This window comes from Schistocerca nitens, chromosome 1, assembly GCF_023898315.1.
Source record: "Schistocerca nitens isolate TAMUIC-IGC-003100 chromosome 1, iqSchNite1.1, whole genome shotgun sequence".
Classification (NCBI taxonomy): Eukaryota; Metazoa; Arthropoda; class Insecta; order Orthoptera; family Acrididae; genus Schistocerca; species Schistocerca nitens.
The window spans coordinates 949,865,957-949,892,287 of record NC_064614.1 but is presented as its reverse complement, the minus strand read 5'-3'; the positions used below and the strand labels follow the sequence as shown (position 1 = coordinate 949,892,287).

Here is a 26,331-nt window from a genome sequence, read left to right as displayed (position 1 = left end):
CAGGTCTTGCAAGAACACTTAATACAAACAACATTGATGCATTCTGATGGCCATTCTATATCTCGCAGGGAGTTGCAATTCTAATCATTTACATACCTGCCAATAGTGTGTACATGTATGAAGCTACACTGACATCTGACAATGTCTTCTGGGTGCTTCACTTTTTTGGTCATGCATTGTGTGTTTATGTGGTAGGTTTGATGCCTTCAGCTGCATTTATAGGTCCTATTCCATTTGCAATCAATGCTGATATTACATTACACCACCTTAAAGAAAGTTCAGCATATTGGAAATAGATTTTTTTGTACTCTCTATGAATGTATAATGATTATCCAGTATCCACAAGATCACCTGTTATCAGAGAGGGGTTTGAAGACGGTGTAATGTGATACAGAAATCAATTGCAAATAAAGAAAAACCTATAAATACAGCTGAAGTTGTCATATCCCTAATACAGTTACAGATCTTTTTTGGGGAAGGGTCACTATTTTTTCCATAATCAGAATAATCATGATGCGTCAGAATAATCATGATGCGTCAGAATAATCATGATGCGTCAGAATAATCATGATGCGTCAGAATAATCATGATGCGTCAGAATAATCATGATGCGTCAGAATAATCATGATGCGTCAGAATAATCATGATGCGTCAGAATAATCATGATGCGTCAGAATAATCATGATGCGTCAGAATAATCATGATGCGTCAGAATAATCATGATGCATCAGAATAATCATGATGCATCAGAATAATCATGATGCATCAGAATAATCCTTTGTGGACCTACTGACATTTGTTATTGCCTCGTATTCCTCATTATTACATAATCTTCTGGACTAGGAATACAGTTGAGTATGGAGAGCTTTTTGAATCTTTCCAATATGGATTCTCTTTAAATCCCGTTTACGCATTAAATATCTGTTTTTCCACAGTTCAGAGTTTCTTTAACTTGCCTCCTGGAAATAGGTCTTTGGAGTAGACAGTCATAATAAAGTTGTGGCAGTCCTGATAAGTTAAAAAAACAAAAACAAAATACATTTCAGTGTATTTGTCTGACACATTTAGCTGCAATTCATTAAATATTTCCTTCTTAGTTCCACGAAAAGCTTTGCAAGTAGAACTGTTTTTCTTAATTATAAGCCTTCATTTAATGCTACAAACATACACTTGCTTCTATGATGCCACATTTACTTCAGTGATACCACATTTACTTCCTGTAATGCAATAATAGTTAATGACATCTGCTTCATAAATGACCATTAACTTGAAGTTAGTATAGTTATCTAGCATTGAAAAGTACAACTGAAGAGAGTAAAAGAAACTTTACAAGATGTACAACTTTGCTTCTGCCGTTTTTTCCCCAACATTTGACGCTTTAATGAAACAAATTGGTTATACATGTATCATTCACAGTATTTTCCATCGCTGGCCACTACTTTCTCCCATCTTTCGGGCAGTGTACGAATACCGCGTCGAAAAAATTTTTCATCTTTTGAAGCGATCCACGAATCGATCCAATTTGTGACTTCATGAGATGGGAAGTGTTGGTCAGCCAGACCATGTGCCACTGATCTAAAACAGGTGATAGTCAGAGGGAGCAATGTCTGGAGAATATAGCAGGTGGGATAGGACTTCCCATTTTAATGTTTCCAAGTATGTTTTGACCCCTTTTGAAACATGGGGGCGAGTGCTGTCGTGTTGCAAAATCACTTTATCGTGCCTCTCGCTGTATTAAGGCCATTTGTCTTTTAATTCTCTGCTCAAATGCATTAATTGCATTCGATAACAAGCACCTGTGATTGTTTAACTTGGTCTTAACATCTCATAGTACACGATGCCGAGCTGGTCCCACCAAATGCAGAGCATGATCTTGGAGCTGTGAATATTCAGTTTGGCCGTCGACGTGGAAGCATGGCCAGGATATCCCCATGATTTGTTGTGTTTGGGGTTATCATAATGAATCCATTTTTCGCCCTCAGTCACAATGCAATGCAGAAATCCCTTGCGTTTTTGCTTCTGAAGCAACTGTTCACAAACACACAAACGCTGTTCAACGTCTCACACGGGACCCAGTTCCTTCTTTCTGAATCATGCCCATAGCCTTGAGATGTTTTGAAATGGCTTGCTCTGTCACTCCCAATAATCGTGCCATTTCTTCTCGAGTCTGATGTTAGTCTTCACTCAGCAATGTCTTCAATTCTGCATCTTCGAACACATTCTCTCTTCCACCACTACACTGGTCTATGATGTTAAAAATCACCATTCTTGAAGCGTTGAAACCACTCACAACACGTTCTTTCACTAATAGTGTCTTTACCATATGTACTTGAGAGCATTCTATGAGACTCAGCCACTGTTTTCTTCATATTGAAACAAAACAGCACCACCACCCACAAATGACAAGAATTAGGCTCGTAAACTGACATTTTCAATCAAGAACTTTACGACGCAGACAAAAATCAAATAATGTTTGAATGAGGTTATGTTGACCGAGGTCCAAGCTAACTGCCTGATTTCTGTGATCTGTTTCTTTTCACCGTTACTTACCGTTGTCGCGGCCTATTCGGTAAGCCGGCTGCAGTGGCCTCGCGGTTCTAGGCGCTCAGTCCGGAACCGCGCGACTGCTACGGTCGCTGGTTCGAATCCTGCCTCGGGCATGGATGTGTGTGATGTCCTTAGGTTAGTTAGGTTTAAGTAGTTCTAAGTTCTAGGGGACTGATGACCACAGATGTTAAGTCCAATAGTGCTCAGAGCCATTTCTGAACCTATTCGGTAACAGTGGAAGCTAAGTTGTACACCTTGTATATGCACTGAATCACTCAAAAAACATAATTTTTGAATTCAGTAGTACACATTTATCCATCATATAGCTTGCTGTTCACAATATTTGAAAAACCAGAAATAAAAAAAAAATTAAGGACCAACAAGAAATAATCTGAAAATGAATGAACATTGTATGTTCATGTCCCCAAACTGGGAGAGCAGTACCAAGCATTTAAGGACTGTAATCATCTTAGTGTCATATAGTGTATATCTGTCACTATCTTTCTTCCCTGCTATTATAGAAACCCCCCCCCCTCCCTAAACACACACACACACACACACACACACACACACACACACAACAGAGAGAAGTTTAAAAGTTTACCTTTGGCATGACCTCTTCGGGGCAAGGCACTTTGAGAGATGGTATAAGGCTGGAAATGTCTGTCCCTTGAAGTTGCTCTTCCTCATACTGGAATATAATTCCAGCCTCTGTGTCAGCAGATATAATGTAGCCCCTGTCGTCTATCACAATCTGGAAATGCAATTGCAAACATTTACTATCTTGTGTTCATTTATTCCCCATTGATCACTTTACATCAAATAAGCTTTGTTATATGCAGATAGCAGTAGTTTTTAATTTGACATAGTGTACGGAAGTCAACTGTTCCAAGGACAGACAGTTGGAATGTGCTCTGTAACAACAGAAGAAAACTTTTACATACAACACTGGAATTATTGTACAATCATATGATAAAAATGAAGGGAATGGTTTGACAAGGGACAGACTAATACAAAACTATTTAACTGTTAAGGAATATGTGTGAAACTGCAACCAGAAACTACATAAATAATAAAATATAATTGCTGGTCCTCTACGACAATGCAATGTTAAAATTACACTATCTTACACCTCAGAGCACTATCTGGATTTTATAAAGGTAGAAGAAACAGTTACCAATTCACGTGAAAGAAACCATCAACCTCTTCCCAACAAAAATTCCTGAACAAATAGGGAGCACAATGATGGATGCAGAGATTGGTGACCACATGGCCACAGTAAGAAGACAATACAGTAACATTCAAGCTCATCAAAAATAAATGCAAAATATATGTATTTAAAAGAGCAGGGAACACTTCATTTGATGCCCTCTTAAGAGAGAGGCTTCACTCCTTCCAAATTAAATATGTAAATGTAGACCAGAAGTGTCTTAATTCAAAGAAATAGTATCAACACTAATTCAGAGAGATACGATATAAATTAATACAAAATAGTACTGAGTGCCCATAGGACACAAAACAGGTCAGTACACTGTTGCAGAAGCAACAAAAAAAGCATGACAAATTTAAAAGAACACAAAATCTCCAAGATTGGCAATGTTTTATTGAAGCTTGAAACCTAGTGTGGACTTCAATGCGAGTGACTTAATAGTTTACAAAATGGAACTGTCTCGAAATCTAGTACAAAATTCAAGAGATTCTGGTCATATGTAAAGTACACCAACAGCAAGACACAATCAGTACCTTCACAGTGTCATAGCAATGGTTATGTTATCAAAGACTTTGCCAATATAATGGAGTCATACTGTATTTGAACATTATGAGTTTTCTCTAAGAAAATGGTCTCCTGGCAAATGATCAGCATGGATTCAGAAAATATTCTTGTGAAATACAAATAGGTCTGTATTCACTGAAAGGGAATCTCAATTTGGTTCCATAACTCTAGATTTCCAGAAGGCTTTTGACGTGGTTCCTCACAAGCTACTTCTAATCAAATTGTGTCTAAGGAGTGTCACCTCTGTTGTGCGACTAGATTTATAATATCTTGTCAGAAAGGTCAAAGTTCTTGGGCATTGACGAAGCCATCGAGTAAATTGGGAGCGATATCTATGGTTCCCCAAAGAAGTGTGACAAGAGCTCTGCTGTTTCTAATCAACACAAACAATTTAGGAGATAATCCGAGCAGCCCACTGGAGTGTTTGCTGATGATTCCGTCATTTACCATTTCATAAAGGCATCATAAGATCAAAACCAATTGCAAAATGATTTACACAAGACATCTGTATGATGAAAAAGTGTTAATTGACTCTAAATAATGATAACTGAGAAGTACTATAACGGATCTGCCAAATTTCGGTTCATAATAAATCACACAAATCTAAAGACTATCAATTCGACTATATACTTAAGATTTACATTACAAATAACTTAAATGAGAGCAGTCACATAGATAATGTTGTGGGGAAAGTGACTCAAAGACTGTATTTTATGGCAGATCACTTAGAAGATGCAGCAGGTCTACTAAATACACTGCTTACATTATGCTTGTCCATCCTCTGCTGGAGTATTGTTGCATGGTAATGGATAAGCATCACATAGGACTCACGGAGAACATAGAAAAAGTTTGAAGAAGGGCAGTTCGCTTTTTATTACCGCAAAATAGACTAGAGAGCGTCATGGATATGATATGAGAGTTGTGGTAGCAACCATTATAATGAAAGTGTTTTTTGTTGCAGCCAGGTCTTTCCACAAAATTTCAGTCACCAACTTTACCTCTGAATGCAAAAAGATTTTGGTAGTGCCCACCTACATAGAAGAAATGATCATCGTAATAAAATAAAAGAAACAAGATGTCACACAGAAAGGTTTAAGTGTTCGCTTTTCTGCACACTGTTCGAGAGTGGAACAATAGAAATAGCTTGAAGGTAGTTCGAAGTTCCCCTGTCAGACACTTAACTGTGAACTGCACAGTAATCATGTAAATGTAAATGTGTTGCAACCTAAACAAGAAAAAGAAAGTCATGGATGGCTGACTAAAGATAGCTAATGGATCAAGAAGAAGCTGCAAATCAAACCCAGGAGAATATAGAAGAGTGAACAAAATTATTAGGGGGAGAATCATAGAAGCAAAAGAAGAACTGAAACAAAAATACGCATGCTGAAATTTTAAAAATTAGACAACATCACTGTTTGTAAGAAAGAAGAAGAAATGACTGGGAACTCCCATGCAAGATGCTCATGTGTTGGCAGATCATCTGCAGGAGCCACCCGTTTGGAGGAAATAGGACAAGTTATTTTAAAATGTTTATTTTTAAATATTAACTTCTATGCTCTGAATTGGTTGCTGTGAACACCACCCACAGCCTTCCCACAGTTCCAGTACGTGCTGCTTGACTAACAGGTTTTTTTTACAGTGATGACTGCTGACAGAGGGATGCCTTAGGTGTGTGTTGATCACAATCTTCGACCAATATGAGTGCAGGGAAGAATCACGTGGGGTCTTGGATGCGAATGCCTGAGAGCCATGGCAGATACAACTCGCTCTCCTAGCTTCTGATCTGTTAACACATGCCTCTCTCTAAGATCCACTCGGAACTCTTGCCATAGCAGCCAACCACATACGGACAATGACTTTCCTAGGTGCACTGTCTGTATCCCTTTAACGTGGATAAATACCCTATGTGTTTTTTTTTTGTTTTTTACCAGACTTTTATTGTCTTAAGTTTTAATGTAACTGTTCTGTATGCATACCTGTCTACTCATCCTTGGTCCTAACTAAACAACAGGCATCATTATGTTGCAATAGTTCTCACCTTTTGGTCTGGAAATAGTTGCCCTATGTATCTGGTTGTCGCCACAAAAATGTTAGCAATGGAAGGAAGCCACAATTTCTTTTACACAGCCTGTAGCCACATCTGCCTTGTGTTAGCCAGAGTGGCAAGTGTGGAATTTGTCTGCACTACCTAACACATCCTGATGATGTCTGTCACTTGGCACCTGTACGCACACTGTGTGTGAGTGCACTTGTGCTGGCCGCAGAGGCCTCCAGCCATGCCATTCTTTTGCAGCTCACCATCTTGCTATCTGCTGTTGGGCTTTGTTTGTTGTCAGTGTCGTCTTCTCCTCCCATTACCATGAAAGTCCAGGTATCAACGGGTCATCACTGTCTCATCGCTGCAGTTCTGCTCCTGCCAAACCAAGGGTCACGGTACCTATGTTGTTGGTATGCACCATCATTATCGTTGTCAACTCCATGCTCTGCAGCTAATGTGAGCGTTGCTAGCGCCTCCTGTTTGCTTCCTGCAGTGAACGAACATGCCAGTGTAGCAGGCTTTTGAGATTATTCCACTGTAGGGTCTACTTTTTTACTTTTGGATTGGTTTTACTATTGTTAACTGTTATTCCACTTTTTGGTGTTACCACGCCTTTGATGCGTTCCCAGCAAGAAGGTGCACCTGAAAGCGGTCATTTAACAAGAGCAAATCTGTGAGTTGGAGGGACAGGTGGTGGAGCTGTGATTGCAAGCAGCTACTCCAGGGTGAATTTTGGTGCGTAAGTCGCCCTTGACAATCCTAAGGGAGTTTGAGCTTTCTCACCATCTGTTACCATGAGCAGCTTACCGGCAGTTACTCTCAATTCATCCATTTCAGGGAGACCCAATGAGAAAGTAAATAAATTTTTGAAGAACACCCATAATGTAAGTAGCATGTGTTCGTGGCCAGAGGGTTTTGCTGAAGGTAGCACAATTCAAGTTGTCCAGAGGTGTGCGCATTTTCATCAAATCAGTTGAGGTTTTGAAAAATACTGAGAGATTCAACACCGTTGTGAAGGCCTTGGCAGAGCAGTATACCAGTAAGAAATAAATAGCTACTAACATGAAAAACACACTACCTCAGACAAAGAATCACATAAGATCTAAATGATTCAGCCAATGAATCAGGACCACGTCATGCAAAACACATACTCTTGGTCACAACGCAACCAACAACGAAGTACTTTTGCAGGAGGTGTAAGTGTATGGTTAATGTTTTTATTAGCAGTATCAGCCACTGATTGGTAATAGGGATAAGACTGGTTCACCAAGCACTCTTCATAAAGTGGTTCATTCCGCACTGTTGCCTGAGAAGTAAGGCAATTTCTATTTGTGCCTACGTGAAAAAATGAGATGAGAAGATCTGCGCTGCGTGTTACCTAGCGGTACCGCTTGCAGACGATGTGAGTTGCCCACATGGCCAATAAATGTTTGGCTCCTTACTGACCTAATTGTTGAGAGAGTATACACTTACAAATGTACTGCCTGCAGTCACAAAATAGACAAACCCACGTACACAGCAGGCCTCCCAATAACAATGGAAGCAGAAGAGTTAATCAGGGAAATGACAGGATGACAAGTGCAGCCACCCCACTTTCCCATTAAAACCGTAACTCATCAACTTCCATGGCGTAAAAGAGTTGCCAAGTGTCACTGTGACTGGCACTATGTGAGGAAATCTAGTACAAATTTGTGTGTACATGTGAGCACAAATAAGCTTAGTTCTCCCACCTCCTGGTGATAAGCACTGGCTAAAGTCATCACGCTGCTGCACTAGCAGTCTAGGGTCCCTGGGAAATTGTTCTGTTAAATTGGTGATGGAAAAAAAATATGGGTACAAAATGGGGGTTACGAAGAAGCAAGGTCAGGATTTTGAAACCATCTTGGAATACATGTTCTGTGCCAGTGCCAGGGCATGATTGACCTACAGGTCCCTTACTGTCTAATTCGGCAGAGCAAGTCGTCATTTTTGATGGCAATAGCACCTTACAGGCATGAGGAACTCTGCGGAAGGAGACAATTATCCTGAAATTACTATTCACCATACATCTTGGTGTTAAAGGCAGTCACCCCTCCAACAATAAACAGCACTTCAGAAAGATTCCCTCGGTGACAACCATAAACCGAGGTCTTAATGGAACTTCATTCTTGGTAGGCCCGCTCACCTAGAATGAAGTTTTGCACAGACTCCGCACAAAGTGAGAACTTTGCAATGCAGAGAAGAAAAATTTAAGGGAGTGTATCCCCATATGTCTGGATAACTTTGGAGTGAGAAATGTTACAATACCCCATGGAAAAGTACAGGACAGTAGGCAGAAACCAATCAGTGATGAAATACATCCCCACCCCACCCCCAGGTCCCTCCCTACAGGGAAAAAAAAAAAAAAAAACAACAACAACAGAAGTCTTTGCCTGTCAAAGTAGTTTACACAATCACACCACACTTTAAACAGAGGTTGCAAGGAAAGGCATCACATTTAACTGGGTCTGAACAGCATCTGTTTTACCTGGTCTTGGAGGAATACACTTGGTTGTTTGAGCAAAGGTAATATTTTCCAGCTGGTGGCCTCATTTACCATGAAATTACAACCATAGATGATAGACCTATAGTGCAGAGACCATACAGAATTCTTTGCCACTATCTCTCATAGAGGAAAATATCCAGCAACAACTTGATGCACAATTTATACAAGCATCCACTAACACCTGGGCCTCACCAATATTGGTTGTAGCTAAGATATCAATCAATGGTGAAAGAACCTATTACCTGTGTGTGGATATGAGGATGGTAGATTAGGTCACTACCCCTGACAAACTGGACACAGCATCGATGAAACCTGTAAAGATTTGGAAATTGCAATTCTTCACTACCTTAGGCATGAAATCAGGCCACCACCAAATTACAATAGACCCTCAAGACAGACCAAAGATTGGTTTCGTAGCATCTTCTGGACTGTATGAGTTTAAGGATGCCCTTTAGTCCAAGGAATGCACTTGCCAGTTTCCAAGATTTACATTCTTGCTACGGCAAGGACTGAAACCTATAACATGTTTGGTTTACCTACATGACAGTGTTCTCCTGCACCACTGAGGAGCACGGTGACCAAATGAGGAATGTGTTGTCAATATTACAAAGCGACCATTTGAGTCACAAGTTTAAGTGCTTGGAACATATTATAAGCTTCGCTGGAGTAAAACCAGATGCATGGCAGAAAGAAACTGTAGACAATTTTCCAACTCCTCCTAATGTCAAAGAGTTACAGAACTTTTCATGTGGCGAAATATTGTTTTCTTTTTTGTATACGACAGTGCTACAGAAACTGAACTTCTAGTGCGGCTACTGAAAGGAGTAGCCTTTGAATGGTCTACAGAATGCAAAACTGCTATGCAAGAAGTTTTAACAAGTTCTCACTTAATGGCATACCCTGACTTTGAAAAGCTGTTCATATTGTCATGTGACAGCTCTGACTTTGCTGTAGGCTGCATTTCATGACAGCAATATGATAATTATCCTTCTCACCAACTTGGTAAGGCTGAAGTTAGTAACAACACTATGGGAAAGGAGACACTGGCTTTGGTATTTGATCAGGGTGTATACACGGACAAGGAAAAAAAATCCTGGATTTTTCCTGGATCTCCCGGTTAAAAATTCATTTTCTCCCGGGTGAAAATACACTTTTTCTGTGTTAAGTGACAGTATACTTGCCCTCGGAACTGTAAAACATATCCTTTGAATGGATATGGTTTTATACAGCAGCGTAGAATTTCCCGGCACTTTAGAATACGAAACTCAGAGCGAAAAAACACGTTTTGGAAAGATCTTTGATGTGCAGCAACATGTACGCTGCATATTTTCGTATCACGAAAGTATAAATTTGAATTCCAACAACAGGAAAATTTAATGGTTTAAATTAATATACATAGTGTTGCTACAAGAAAAGCAAAGCTTTCGCATATAATATTTGTCTCGAAAATTAATAAGCTACAAGAGAAGCTAAGCTGTCACATGTAATGTTGATTTGTTTAGCGCATGTTACACCTTAAGGTACATCACATAAATATACCAGTAAAATTTTTAATACCGACGTAAATCTCTGATCTTCTGGGCTGGAAATTCTTCTAAATGGCTCGTCATCAAAGAGTTGATTTTTAAAAGAGAGCAAACGCTCTATGATATAGGAAATTCATAGTACATTCTCGCACATAGTTCATCTTCCGTAAAAGGAAATTTACTTTGAAAATAACGCTTTTCGAATAACTGTTCGCAATATTTTCCCGCGACTTGTTAGAAATAGATTCATTTCAGGAGTTGCCAGACAGAGCCAGATAAGAGGCTTCACCGCACTCGTGCAGCTATAGTGACGTAGGAAGCCCTAATGTTCGTACGTGTAAAACATCATAAGCATCTTACTTCTTGTCATAAAAGAAACAAGACGTGAGAGGATACTCCAAGAGCGTCGGAATTTCGTAAACCGTACTAAAATGCATAGTTCACCTTACAGTGCACATCCGTATGTCCAGATTCCCAATGACTTAGGCCTCTACCTGATATGAAGCTTTTCAGTGTGGTTTTCGGGACGTAAATTTTCTTCGAGTACCAGTACTGTATTATGTCATGTTTGGTTCTTTGTTATGGCATAATGCAATAAGTGCTAGAAGATGAAGACGTGCACTTGAAACTCAGCGAACAGTTGAAACTAGCCAATAATGTAGAGTTAAACACTTCGTTTCAATGCCTTCAATGCCTCAGCAGGAAACCATAATGAAAGCCAAATTTCTTTAGCTAACCGACAAAAATAACTTTATTGTTCTGCAAGACGATTAATGCTTGACTGTCAGAAAGGTGGAAATAAAATAAAATCTGAAACTAGTAACATATTTTAGCCTTCGGTAATTACGTGAATATATTTTAATTCACTTAATAACTCCCAGCCACAGGAATACGTCTTGTTTTCATTTGACGTGAGAGCAGTAAACGAAGAGCAAACAGAAAAATCACTAAATGTAAACAAGAGTCACGTGGAGACCCCCCCTATAACTCAGTCTGCTCTGCGCATAAATAAAAAAAAAAAAGCGTTCTTTGGTCTTAAGTGTGCAGTGCAGTGCCACGCCTCTTCAAACAACATTCATTTCGCTCTATGGAACTCAAACGTATATATTTTGTAATGGATGCCATCAAACTATTTCAGGACAGTGGAAATTGAAATGTCCTGTAGTGCCTATCCTGCTCCCAGTCGGCCGATTTGACATTCTGCACAACCCCTCACAATTAATACTGGATAGGATTATTTGTGACCAGGAGAACAAGAACTCTTCAGAAAATCTGGTCTCTCTATTGCCTCTATTGCCTGTGTAACATAAAATTAAATATATGATACGTAAAACCAGTAAAGACAAGAGCCATTTCTTCCATTCTTAGGTCCTAGCAATTTTTCTCTCTAATCTTTGTACAACTTTACATGGCGTTCTTTCCTTCCTGCGAAAAAACTATACCTTATCAAAGTTCATCAAACTTTCTGCTACATGAAAAATGTAATTGTCGTTGTCTAATACTGAAAAAGCATTTAATACAATTAGTACCCAAGACTGGTGTGGTTTCTCGATCTGATAACGTCTATTTAGTCACTGTTCCGGATAAAACAAAATAGGCCTTTCTAATATTGCAGCAATTGTAACACACACCAAATAAGCGACACTGTTTTGGCAATAATGACCATTTTTATAATACAATAAATTCACTTAGTACCAATACGAAATACCTATTTGGCCTACTACAAGCAAAAAGCTTTACGTTGGGAAATAGTTTCACATTTCATTCATGCGCTCCAGTTTCTCATGCACGAGACCAAAAAGTAGCAGAACGAAATTTTTGTATAAATTTGGAATCGTTATATTCTTCCATAATCTGTATGATGTCCCCGTTTCTTCTCCTTCCTCGTTCTAACAAACAGTCTTGTCATCACTAATTCTGTAACTATTCCTACCACTGTCAAAACTCATTCTCCGGTTAACTTTACTAAACCTGCCACAATCACCGGTTTAGTTATCCAGCGATTATTCACCGGTTAGGCGTTATTAAGAGTTCGTACAATCCGTTTCCCGCGCTACTTCCAGAATGGACTGCTATTGGCCCTGTCTAGTGTAACGATCTGGCCAAAACTTTTCTGTCAAAATTTCACTTTCTTGGATACACCGAGAAGATAATACGTAATCTTTCTTACGTGTTATTTCTGTTAGTCGTTTATTTTCATTCTGGTAGTCTGAATCTATGGATTTCGCTAGTGATTATAACAACGCTGAACATTCGCAAACGGAATCAACCACAAAACAAGCAGCAGTTGGCATTCTCCGGTTCGGTTTTATTCCGCTCAGCTCGTATAGCTACGTCCCGTTTTGTCTGCAGTTGGTAGAGACATCACATACAATATGCACGCATTCAAAAATCAACTAATTCGTTCAGAAATCAATTAGAATGTGTTCAAATACCAGCAGGAGTGTGTTTCAAAATCATATGAATCATCGATAGACAGACGTGCGCTGGACGCTAGGTGCTTTGTGAAACAAGGATTTTTTCCCTCAAGAATATGAATTTGTCCCCTCCCCACGAAATTGCCACCCGGCTCAGATACCCCGGTTTGCACCCCCTCCCCCCACTAGATACGGACCTGTTGCGCACCTTGGACGCGCCTGTAAGATTTTTCCGGGTACCATGTGGCTGGTTGCTGCTACTGCTACTTAAGACAGCCAACAGCCACATTTCTGTAGCCAGAAGCGGGAGAAGGTACTAAAACGACTGACACATTCTGCTGTTGGTAGACGCTTGTGTACGAGCACTTATTTTATATGGCGCATTTCCTTTGCAATTTAAGTTTTAAATTAACCAATTCGAGCACTTTCACCGTGATGCCATTTTCAGAGTGAAAATACCTGATAAGGAGAGGAACCAACTTCAAATCCAGATGATTCGATGTATTAATCATTACAGAAATGAATCGAGCACTTTTCAGTTCATGCAAAACCTGCTGAGCTGCATACGGTGCAATAACATTTGAAACGATTGCATTACATTTTGTGTGTCCACATATGAATTTAGGATTGAAAAGTTTTTTAACAACTGCTGTAGTACAGTCCATTGACTTAAAGCTGTGGTTATGCAAACGTAGCTTCTTGTGCTGCCAACTGCCTATCCATTTCTGTTACTGATTTTAAGTTTACATAGTAGTCACTCATGCATTTATTTGCTCTTTTCGTTTGATCACTCATGCGATGTTTCTTCGTCTTAATGTGATTCACAATGTCCGACCTTCCACCATGACCAATAGCAAATTTTGATCTGCACAACGTACATTCTACAGTTTCTCCACTACCAGTGGTAAAAGGAAACTCGCTTTTTATATTGCTGTTAAAATTACACTTTTGTTTTGGCATAACTAAACAGTGATTGCACAGTGCAAAACATTAACAGTGTGGTGACGAAAGCCAGAGAACAAGTATCAGTGGTGTAGAGTATCTCTGGACCGAAAGGACGGATTCAGTGGATCGATTTAGAAGAGAAGAATCTTCGTTGTTATTCGTAACCTATAGTGCGTTTAAAATTACTTGCGATTTTTGACAGTTCGGTACATGTTTGAGGTATGCTGAAAGTCATCACACACTTCCTAGTGCAAATAATTGCGCAGTTAATATCAAGTCAAACAACCAGTAGCGTAAAATACTCTAGCCAAGCGGAATCATAAAAAAACGGGACATTTGAGCGTCCCCAAAAAAACTTTCGGGACAGCGGGACATTTTGGTAAAAAACGGGACTGTCCCGGGAAAAACAGGACGAATGGACACCCTATCTTAGTAACTGATTAAAATGTTGAGCACTGAAACTGAGAATGTGACTGACATACATCACAAATCAGGCAAACTTCTTCACAACACTGATGCCTTAAGGAGAATGATTCATGTAATGCAAGCAGATTAAGCACTCATTGCAGAGCTGGAGGAAGCACAGAGAGAAGATGCTGACTGTATATAGTAGGCCACACACTCAGATTCCATATCCGAAGACATTGTACTGCCAAATTCCTTTTGGGAATTTTTTGGTAATATTGAAAATTTAGTAATATACAAAATCTTATCAGTGCCCAATGACCTGATAGCATACATATTTAAATATGTCTGCTTGTGTCTGTATATGTGTGGATGGATATGTGTGTGTGCGCGCGCGAGTGTATACCTATACCTGTCCTTTTTTCCCCCTAAGGTAAGTCTTTCTGCTCCCGGGATTGGAATGACTCCTTACCCTCTCCCTTAAAACCCACATCCTTTTGTCTTTCCCTCTCCTTCCCCTCTTTCCTGATGAGGCAACAGTTTGTTGCGAAAGCTTGAATTTTGTGTGTGTGTGTGTATGTGTATGTGTGTGTGTGTGTGTGTGTGTGTGTGTGTGTGTGTGTGTGTGTGTCGACCTGCCAGCGCTTTCGTTCGGAAAGTCACATCATCTTTGTTTTTACATATATTTTTCCCACGTGGAATGTTTCCCTCTTATATATATATATATATATATATATATATATATATATATATATATATATATGATTTGACTTACCAAACGAAAGCGCTTGCAGGTTGATAGACACACAAACACAAACATACACACAAAATTCAAGCTTTCGCAACCAACGGTTGCTTCATCAGGAAAGAGGGAAGGAGAGGGAAAGACAAAAGGATGTGGGTTTTAAGGGAGAGGGTAAGCAGTCATTCCAATCCCGGGAGCGGAAAGACTTACCTTAGGGGGAAAAAAAGGACAGGTATACACTCGAACACACACACACACACACACACACACCCATCCGCACATACACAGACACAAGCATACATTTTGTCTGTGTATGTGCCGATGGATGTGTGTGCGAGAGAGAGAGAGAGAGAGAGAGAGAGAGAGAGAGAGAGAGAGAGAGAGAGAGAGAGTGTATACCTGTCCTTTTTTCCCCCTAAGGTAAGTCTTTCCGCTCCCAGGATTGGAATGACTCCTTACCCTCTCCCTTAAAACCCACATCCTTTCATCTTTCCCTCTCCTTCCCTCTTTCCTGATGAGGCAACAGTTTGTTGCGAAAGCTTGAATTTTGTGTGTATGTTTGTGTGTCTATCAACCTGCCATCATCTTTGTTTTTTTATATATATTTTCCCCATGTGGAATGTTTCCCTCTATTATATTCATATCATTAACTTGAACCCAACAATTACGTTTGTTAATGACACTGTTGCATTTTGAAATCTTTTCTGTCATCTTACTTCCTCTTTTTGTTTGTGCAAGTAGTTTCACTTTGTATTCACCTTCCCTTTTTGCCGTAATCACCATACAATTTTATACCGCCTATATATACTCAACAATAAGTAACTTACTTCCAAACCATAACAAAAAATTTTTTTACTGCTTTCAACACTACCGCTGCTATAAAATCCACTATTCCCGTTTACAAACATTTCTTGTGTAACCTCGTGAATACTATTTCACAGATTCATTTCCTTTCACCCATTAAACAACCATTTCGGCTAGGTCTAACAACTTTGCCTTTATTCCCATTTCCGTTTTTCCCACATAATTCATCATTTTTTAGCAGCTTCCCACAGGTTTTAACGTTATTATTTCTTCGTCAGACAATTGTTAGCCTCATTTTCATAATCTGACACCACATAACCAGTCCTTTAATACATTTACACGCAGTTTTTTTGAAATTTTCCCCGAATTTCTGCACCCTTTAACGTGTTTCGGAGGCAACACACCTACCTAACCTTTGTGCACATCGTTGTTTACCATACAAAGTTGACCACAGGATCAACATAGCTCAGCTTTAACCAACACTTTTTCGACTTTTTTCACACCAGAACTCCAGTTGCTTTCTAGTTCACCTTTATCTCTCCCCATATATTTTTATTTTCACTTTAGCCTCATGTTACACTTTCCACCTTCTAATACCATGTCACCCTCACAACATCCCCATTAAGTTTTATTTACATTCCTTCCGTGAACATGCCTTCGCCCTAGCCAGGTTACGCTCCCATATTTTATTTACTCAGGCTTGTCTGACATTTGGCGTTACCCCAAAGGCCTCACACTTAAAGTTCCCATCTCTGGCTGTAATCCTTCTTTCCATCAGTCCCTATACCAGTTCCAAACCGAACAATCCATAGCCCTCACCCGCCTGATCCTTCACCTACACATCAGCTCAGCCAATGAACACACCCATCAACTCCTATCCCTAATCAAAGTCCTCAATATTTCCTCTCCCACATCCACACCGGCTGTTCAGAGGTTCAGAGCATCCTCCTACAGGCCAACCGCAAATCAGAACAGCATGCCACCCTCCACCTCAAAAAACTATCCAATCTCCTGGTTTCCCACCTCCGGAAAGGCAACTCACACACCCTCCACAACCTTTCCAACATACCTCAACCTCCTCTCAGTGCACATAGACCCAGTCTCTCCCATATACTCAATCTCCCACTTCCAGATCCACTCCCTCCAAAACCTCAAAATTCCAATCAACACAATCTGGAACCACAACTCCCCAATTCAGTAGTTAAACCTTTCCTCCAAACCTCTCTCCCAATCTGAAACCTTTGTCCTATCCAAAGGCCTAACCTTCAGCCCTACTCCCAGATTCAACCAAAAAGCCCTCGTCAAAGATTTACTGTCCTACACCTGTAGTCTCTGCTGGAAATATCACTTTGCCACAAAAAAAAATAATCCTAATCCTACTCCTGACGATCCAACTCCCCAAGACACTATACAAATTGAACCCTGCCTGGAACAGTTCCATCCTCCGTCACATTGGGACCCACCTCCTCTTCCTCAAAAATCACCCTCTTCAAACCTTCCACGAATTTCTCACTTCCAGCCTTGCCTCTCAATCTTTCTTGAAAAACCTTAATCCTACATCACCACAGCTGAAGCCCAGGCTATCTGTGATCTGAAGGCTGACCGATCCATCGTCATTCTTCCGGCTGACAAGGGTCCACGACCGTGGTACGTGATCGTCGTGAGTATGTGGCTGAGGGATTGCGTCAGCTTTCAGACAACACCACATACAAAGTTTACCAAGGTACTCCCATTCGTGATGTCCAGGTGGAGCCTCAAGGAATCCTCAGAACCTTAGGCCCACTACAAAACCTTTCACCTGACTCCATCAACCTCCTGACCCCACCAAACCCCGCACCCCTACCTACTTCCTAAAATTCACAAACCCAAACATCCCAGCCACCCCATTGTAGCTGGTTACCAAGCCCACACGGAACGTATATCTTTGCCTACGTAGATCAACATCTTCAACCCATTACATGCAGTCTCCCATCCTTCATCAAAGACACCAACCACTTTCTCGAACACCTGGAATCCTTACCCAGTGTTACCCCCGGAAACCATCCTTGTAACCATTGATGCCACTTCCTTATACACAAATATGCAACACGTCCAGGGCCTCGCTGCGATGGAGCACTTCCTTTCACGCCAATCACCTGCTACCCTACCTACAACCTCTTTCCTCATTACCTTAGCCAGCTTTATCCTAACCCACAACTTCTTCACTTTTGAAGGCCAGGCATACCAACAATTAAAGGGAACAGCCATGGGTACCAGGATGGCCCCCTCGTACGCCAACCTATTTATGGGTCGCTTAGAGGAAGCCATCTTGGTTACCCAAGCCTGCCAACCCAAAGTTTGGTACAGATTTATTGATGACATCTTCATGATCTGGACTTACAGTGAAGAACAACTCCAGAATTTCCTCTCCAACCTCAACTCCTTTGGTTCCATCAGATTCACCTGGTCCTACTCCAAATCCCATGCCACTTTCCTTGATGTTGACCTCCACCTGTCCAATGGCCAGCTTCACACGTCCGTCCACATCAAACCCACCAACAAGCAACAGTACCTCCATTGTGACAGCTGCCACCCACTCCATATCAAACGGTCCCTTCCCTACAGCCTAGGTCTTCGTGGCAAACGAATCTGCTCTAGTCCTGAATCCCCTGAACCATTACACCAATAACCTGAAAACAGCTTTCGCATCCCGCAACTACCCTCCCGACCTGGTACAGAAGCAAATGACCAGAGCCACTTCCTCATCCCTTCAAACCCAGAACCTCCCACAGAAGAACCCCGAAAGTGCCCCACTTGTGACAGGATACTTCCCGGGACTGGATCAGACTCTGGATGTGGCTCTCTAGCAGGGATATGACTTCCTCAAATCCTGCCCTGAAATGAGATCCATCCTTCATGAAATCCTCCCCACTCCACCAAGAGTGTCTTTCCGCCGTCCACTTAACCTTCGTAACCTCTTGGTTCATCACTATGAAATCCCCAAACCACCTTCCCTACCCTCTGGCTCCTACCCTTATAACCATTCCCAGTGTAAAACCTATCCCATGCACCTTACCACCACCACCACCACCACCACTACCTACTCCAGTCCTGTAACCTGGAAGATGTACACGATCAAAGGCATAGCCATGTGTGAAGGCACCCACGTGATTTACCAACTGACATGCCTACACTGTGAAGCCTTCTATTTGGGAATGACCAGCAACAAACTGTCCATTCGCATGAACGGACACAGGCAGACAGTGTTTGTTGGTAATGAAGATCATCCTGTGGCTAAACATGCCTTGGTGCACGGCCAGCACATCTTGGCACAGTGTTACACCATCTGGGTTATCTGGATACTTCCCACTGACACCAACCTATCAAAACTCCGGAGATGGGAACTTGCCGCCCCTCGTACATCACCTGTCATTCAACAACATCTTTGCCTCTGTACTTCCACCTTGACTGACATCTCTGCCCAACTTCTTTGCATTTACACATGTCTGCCTGTGTCTGTATATGTGCGGATGGATGTGTGTGTGTTTGTGAGAGTGTATACCTGTCCTTTTTTACCCATAAGGTAAGTCTTTCCGCTCCCGGGATTGGAATGACTCCTTACTCTCTCCCTTAAAACCCACATCCTTTCGCCTTTCCCTCTCCTTCCTGATGAAGCAACCTTGGGTTGCGAAAGCTTGAAATTTGTGTGTGTGTGCATGTGTGTGTGTGTGTGTGTGTGTGTGTGTGTTTTTTATTGTGTCTATGTACCAGCACTCTCTCGTTTGGTAAGTCACAGCACCTTTATACACACACACACACACACACACACACACACACACACACACACACACACACACAGGATGTGTGTACCTTCCAATTAATTTTTTTTAATTATTCAAGCAGCAATTACAAATCAGTTTTCATTACATTATTTCTTCCCCCACCTACTCTGCCACTGTTCAATGGCAACCGTTCGAAGGACAGTGCCGAGCTGAATATGAACAGACCTTTCAGTTGTCGAGATAATTTTTTTTTTGAGATAAACGATTCATTTTCTCGTCACAAGAAACTAATGAGACTTTTTTGTATTTGTTACATGTTCGTGAGATTGGGTGTAAGAAAAACTTATAGGAGCAAACTAAAATTAAATTCTGGCTACAAACGAGACGCGCCGGGTATGCTGGTTTCAGCAGTAAAGGTAGGAAGCTGCTACACTGTATGCTTAGATGGCCGCACTTGGTGCCATCTCTCTGGCAATAGATAATGTCTTATCTTTCCAATTAATATCCTTAACGGAAAGTGCATTTCTAAAGAAAAGACGAAAATCTGTATAAAGTCATAGTTGCGAGCTCTAATGTTAGGCTCATAATGGGGCCCATTAGGGATATGGAGGCTAAGGAGGGGAAGAAATCCAGTGTGCACTAAATGCATTCCGGGTGGAGTCATTCCTGATGTGGAAAAGGTCCTTCCGGATGCCATGAAGAGCACAGGGTGCAGCCAGCTGCAGGTGGTGGCACATGTCGGCACCAATGACGTGTGTCGCTTTGGATCTGAGGGAATTCTCTCTGGATTCCAGTGGCTATCTGATTTGGTGAAGGCTGCCGGTCTTGCTTACGAGATGAAGGCAGAGCTCACCATCTGCAGCATCGTTGACAGAACCGACTGTGGACCTCTGGTGCAGAGCCGGGTGGAGGGTCTGAATCAGAGGCTCAGACGGTTTTGCGACCATGTTGGCTCCAGATTCCTTGACATGCGCCATAGCGTGGTGGGGTTTCGGGTTCCGCTGAATAGGTCACGGTAGCGGAGGCTGTGTGGCATGGACTGGGCGGTTTTTTAGGTTAGAAGGCCTCGGGAAAGTACGGGGTGGACTGCAATCTCAAAGGGTGCATGGCAAATACAGGACGTGCTTGGATCAAGGAACAGTCGGAATTGTAGTTGTAAATTGTTGTAGTTGTGCTGGGAAAGTCCCTGAGCTTCAAGCGCTAATAGAAAGCACAGAAGCTGAAATTGTTATAGGTACTGAAAGCTGGCTAAAGCCTGAAATAAGTTCTGCAGAAATTTTTACGAAGTCTCAGACGGTGTTCAGGAAAGATAGATTAGGCAGAATTGGTGGTGGAGTGTTTGTGTCTGTCAGTAGTGGTTTATCTTGTAGTGAAGTCAAAGTAGATACTCCGTGCAAATTGGTATGGGTGGAGGTTATACTTAACAGCCGAACTAAGTTAATAATTGGCTCCTTCTACCGACGCCCAGACTCCGATGATATATTTGTTGAACAGTTCAGAGAAAATTTGAGTCTCGTAACAAATAAATACCCCACTCATACAGTTATAGTTGGTGGGGACTTCAACCTTCCCTCGATATGTTGGCAAAAATACTTGTTCAAAACCGGTGGTAGGCAGGAAACATCATCCGAGATTGTCCTAAATGCTTTCTCCGAACATTATTTCGAGCAGTTAGTCCACAAACCCACGTGAATTGTAAATGGTTGCGAAAATACACTTGACCTCTTAGCCACAAACAATCCAGAGCTAATAGAGAGCATCATGACTGATACAGGGATTAGTGATCACAAGGTCATTGTAGCTAGGCTCAATACCGTTTCTTCCAAATCCACCAGAAACAAAAGCAAAATAATTTTATTCAAAAAAGCAGATGAAGTGTCACTAGAAGCCTTCGTAAGAGACAATCTCCATTCCTTCCGAACTGACTATGCAAATGTAGACGAGATGTGGCTCAAATTCAAAGATATAGTAGCAACAGCAACTGAGAGATTCATACCTCATAAATTGGTAAGAGATGGAACTGATCCCCCATGGTACACAAAACAGGTCCGAACTCTGTTGCAGAGGCAACGGAAAAAGCATGAGAAGTTCATAAGAAAGCGGAATCCCGAAGATTGGCTAAAATTTACAGACGCGTGAAATTTGGCACGGACTTCAATGCGAGATACCTTTAATAGGTTCCACAACGAAACATTGTCTCGAAATCTGGTAGAAAATCCGAAGAAATTCTGGTCATATGTAAAGTACACAAGCGGCAAGACACAGTCAATACCTTCACTGCGCAGTGCCGATGGTACTGTTACCGACGACTGTGCCGCTAAAGCGGAGTTATTGAACACAGTTTTCCGACATTCCTTCACCAGAGAAGACGAATGGAATATTCCAGAATTTGAAACACTAACAGCTACTAGCATGAGTTTCTTAGAAGTAGATACATTAGGGGTTGCCAAGCAACTCAAATCGCTTGATACGGGCAAGTCTTCAGGTCCAGATTGTATAGCGATTAGGTTCCTTTCAGATTACGCTGATACAATAGCTCCCTACATAGCAATCATATACAACCACTCGCTCACCGGTAGGTCTGCACCTACAGATTGGAAAATTGCGCAGGTCGCACCAGTGTTTAAGAAGGGTAGTAGGAGTAATCCATCAAACTACAGACCTATATCATTGACGTCGGTCTGCAGTAGGGTTTTGGAGCATATACTGTATTCAAACATTATGAATCACCTCGAAGCGAACGATCTATTGATACGTAATCAGCATGGTTTCAGGAAACATCGTTCTTGAGCAATGCAGCTAGCTCTTTATTCGCACGAAGTAATGGCCGCTATTGACAGATTATCTCAAGTTGATTCCGTATTTCTAGATTTCCGGAAAGCTTTTGGCACCGTTCCTTACAAGCGACTTCTAATCAAGCTGCCGGCCTATGGGGTATCGTCTCAGTTGTGCGACTAGATTCGTGATTTCCTGTCAGGAAGGTTGCAGTTCGTAGTAATAGATGGCAAATCACCGAGTAAAACTGAAGTGATATCAGGTGTTCCCCAGGGAAGCGTCCTGGGACCTCAGCTGTTCCTGATCTATATAAATGACCTGGATGACAATCTGAGCAGTTCTCTTAGGTTGTTCGCAGATGATGCTGTAATTTACCGTCTAGTAAGGTCATCCGAAGAACAATATCAGTTGCAAAGCGATTTAGGAAAGATTGCTGTATGGTGTGGCAGGTGGCAGTTGACGCTAAATAACGAAAAGTGTGAGGCGATCCACATGAGTTCGAAAAGAAATCCGTTGCAATTCGATTACTCGATAAATAGTACAATTCTCAAGGCTGTCAATTCAACTAAGTACCTGGGTGTTAAAATTACGAACAACTTCAGTCGGAAAGGCCACGTAGATAATATTGTGGGGAAGGCGAGCCAAAGGTTGCGTTTCATTGGCAGGACACTTAGAAGATGCAACAAGTCCACTAAAGAGACAACTTACACTACACTCGTTCATTCTCTGTTAGAATATGCTGCGCGGTGTGGGATCCTTACCAGGTGGGACTGACGGAGGACATCAAAAGGGTGCAAAAAAGGGCAGCTCATTTTGTATTATCACGTAATAGGGGAGAGAGTGTGGCAGATATGATACGCGAGTTGGGATGGAAGTCATTAAAGCAAAGACTTTTTCGTCGCGGCGAGATCTATTTACGAAATTTCAGTCACCAACTTACTCTTCCTAATGCGAAATTATTTTGTTGAGCCCAACCAACAAAGGTAGGAATGATCATCAAAATAAAATATAAGAAATCAGAGCATGAACAGAAAGGTTTAGGTGTTCGTTTTTCCCGTGCGCTGTTCGGGAGTGGAATGGTAGGGAGATAGTATGATTGTGGTTCGATGAACCCTCTGCCAAGCACTTAAATGTGAATTGCAGAGTAATGATGTAGATGTAGAAAGTACAAGATAAGTCATTGAATTCTATAAGACTGTGTCAGTTAAACAGTTTTATTAGTGAATACACAGCTACATCTACTTTAATTGAAAAGTACTGACACAGACAAAATTTCACTTTGAAAAATTTTTCTTTTCGTAATTTTTTTAAACACTACTCACAAGGGAGTCAAAGGAAATGGCCGTTGTTGAAACTCATTACAAAATGCAATGTGCCAAGATGTCGGAAATCTGAGCTAGGCAACAACTGAAGGAAATGCGGCAACTCGTGAACTGGCCAATGGCTACCAAAACAATGAGGTTGGCATCCCACTATTAAAATATGATGACACTGGTAATATAACCAATCATGATGTCACTTTTATGTCACTAGATGAGACCATTTCTCAGTTCTCACCAGGAAACATTTCTTTTCTTCTTTTTTTTTTTTTTCAAATAGTGAAACTAAAGCGCAAAACAGAGAAAATTCCTTTGATTATTTGCTCACAACCTCACGAACAGGAAACAGTTCGTAAAAGCACTGTAAATACTAGTGACATCCACAATTTGACAACTCCTGCATGTAACAAAACAGTTTGCATAACAACAGAAATTTCATCAAAGTATAACACAGCAACTTAAAGGTATAGGACAACAGTTTAACACCAAAATCAGGAATTTAACGTTTCGAAGAATAATATCAGTCAACAGTATATGCACTGAATTATTGGACACACTAGCTAGGAAGTTGATAGAGCTAGGTGAACAACTAAACAAGAAAATAATTACCGATATGTCCCACAATATAAATATGTTAATGGAAAAAGTATCACCAGTAGACAATAAATAGGAACAACTTGCAGGCGAGTTACAAAACCTCAGTGAAGCATATTCTCAAATTTAGGAGACACAATCCCAAGAGGACGTGTCAGTAAAAAATGTGAGGAATGTAGTCAGAGAGCTGCAAGGTGTATTCACAAACTTACCTACAGAAGTACAAAAGGTAAGTCTAAGAGTAGACCAGTTAAGTTTAGAGTCAAAATTTGCCAAGAAATAGAGAAATAACTGATGTGCAGTTGTAAAGGAAATAACTGAAAAAGGAGAAGCCGGGATGCTGGGTAAGAGCAGCACACTTGCTAAAAAGGTACTGTCAGAGTGCAAAATTTATGTAGATACTGTAGAAGCAGCTCTAAAAGAGAAAGGAAGTCAATTTCTAGCTAAAATCAATTCAGGTTTAAAGGAAACAGAGGAAAGGTTACAAGGCAGCATTGCTAAAACTACTGACATTCCAAAACAATATTTAACAGGAAACAAACCCATGCTTTTAGAAAAGTTAGATACTTTCACTGGTTACCCACAATACGGAGCTAGCCTGTTTGAGGAAAATAGCAAAGGTTGCAGAATGTAGCAAAATTTGCCGGCACCTGTAACTGTCAAGCAAATGCAGTTGCCATGGCTACACCACAAGCGAACATAAACAGACCTGTTACTGACAGTGCAGCGTATTTTTTCAACATTACTTGCAGACGAGGGATTACTTAGGCATCAACAATGTCTGCTATTTACCTCTGATGGGAAAAGAACACACCCCTCGGTCTTTATCAGAGCATTTTGAAATTTTTACCTCGTACCTGGACCAAAGCAGAAAATTATATTTGTTGTTGGATACACGCAGGGTGATGTTCTGCTATCGGCTACAGACATGGCGGAATGATGTCACTACTATGAATAATTTGAGAGCCTTTCTGGATAAATACTGGTCTAAGGCCGTACAAGAGAGGCTCAGACTTGAAGTATTCAACTCAGCTCCATTCAATATCAAACATGGAAGCTTAAAGGGCTATTTTGAAAAATATTTGAATAATACTGGACAAAGCTGGTATCTCATGTAGACGTGCTGAAAATTTTAAAGAGCCATCTTCCTGCCCACATTAAGGAAAAACTCATTACCGTTCCGGGACATGACACCGAATACTTCCTATCTGTATTGGACTCGATAGATTTGATATACGAAGAGAGACCAGTACAATCCAAATCTGTTAACACGCACACAGCGCGACAGATTTATGGATCAACAAGTAAACAACGGATTCGTAGTACAAAACGGATGGCAACCTTACCCGACACAGACCTATGGTAATGCTAAGGTAATCACAATGGCAATAGAGACAGCCGTAAATTCAAAGGCGGATATAAAAGAAATTGGCAAAAATTTAACAAAAACAACTACAACAGGCACGTAGCGTATGGCCAGCCTATGCAATATGTACAAACACAAGCTACTGGCAATACTCAGCAGATTGCTTGGCAAACAAAACAATACCAGACAGCCGAATAATCCACAGACAGTAGAATTCGGCCAGCAAAGTAACGCACATATGCCGTATAATGCACAAAGGCAAAGAGAATTTCAGTCTAGAGCCTCACAGGATACCAATTGGCGTAATCGAACACCAACAGTCCATATAGAAGAAGTTATGCCTAACCCAGAGACCGATGCCACCACAACACCGGAAAACTTTAACTGGTCGCGGTAGGCCCACATTCACTGATCGTGGACGAGAGTGCGGGCACGAGCTCATTCCACACTTGCTTAATCAGATACGATCAAGGTAGGTATACGATATAAGTTGTATGATAATATTAAATTTGGGATGCTGGGAAATCACATTCCAAAATTTATGTTGATAGCTGATAAGGAAATTTTTTTTCCTTATATGTCAAATGTGTAAACGCTAAGATGAGTGGATGTAACAAGGATGAATTGTGTGTGTCTAGAGATGACAATACTCTAAATACAACACATTGCCTTGCATGTGACCCAGTTGTAAACAAAGAAATGAATTTTTGAAATGCACGGTAGCACACAATGCAATCCATAACTTGCCACGACGTAAGTGGTATCAGAGCAACGCAGCACATGCACATTGG

General features: G+C 41.0%; 1 protein-coding gene across 2 annotated transcripts in view; it reads right to left on the bottom strand.

Annotated features, from left to right (window-relative positions):
* LOC126194579 (PAS domain-containing serine/threonine-protein kinase) overlaps positions 1-26,331 on the bottom strand; it is a 246,348-nt gene that overhangs the window by 134,164 nt on the left and 85,853 nt on the right. For both annotated transcript variants that reach the window (XM_049932777.1, XM_049932776.1), the window contains exon 8: positions 3,152-3,301. In XM_049932777.1, the coding sequence (XP_049788734.1) occupies positions 3,152-3,301 (150 nt within the window). The remainder of the gene's footprint in view (positions 1-3,151; positions 3,302-26,331) is intronic.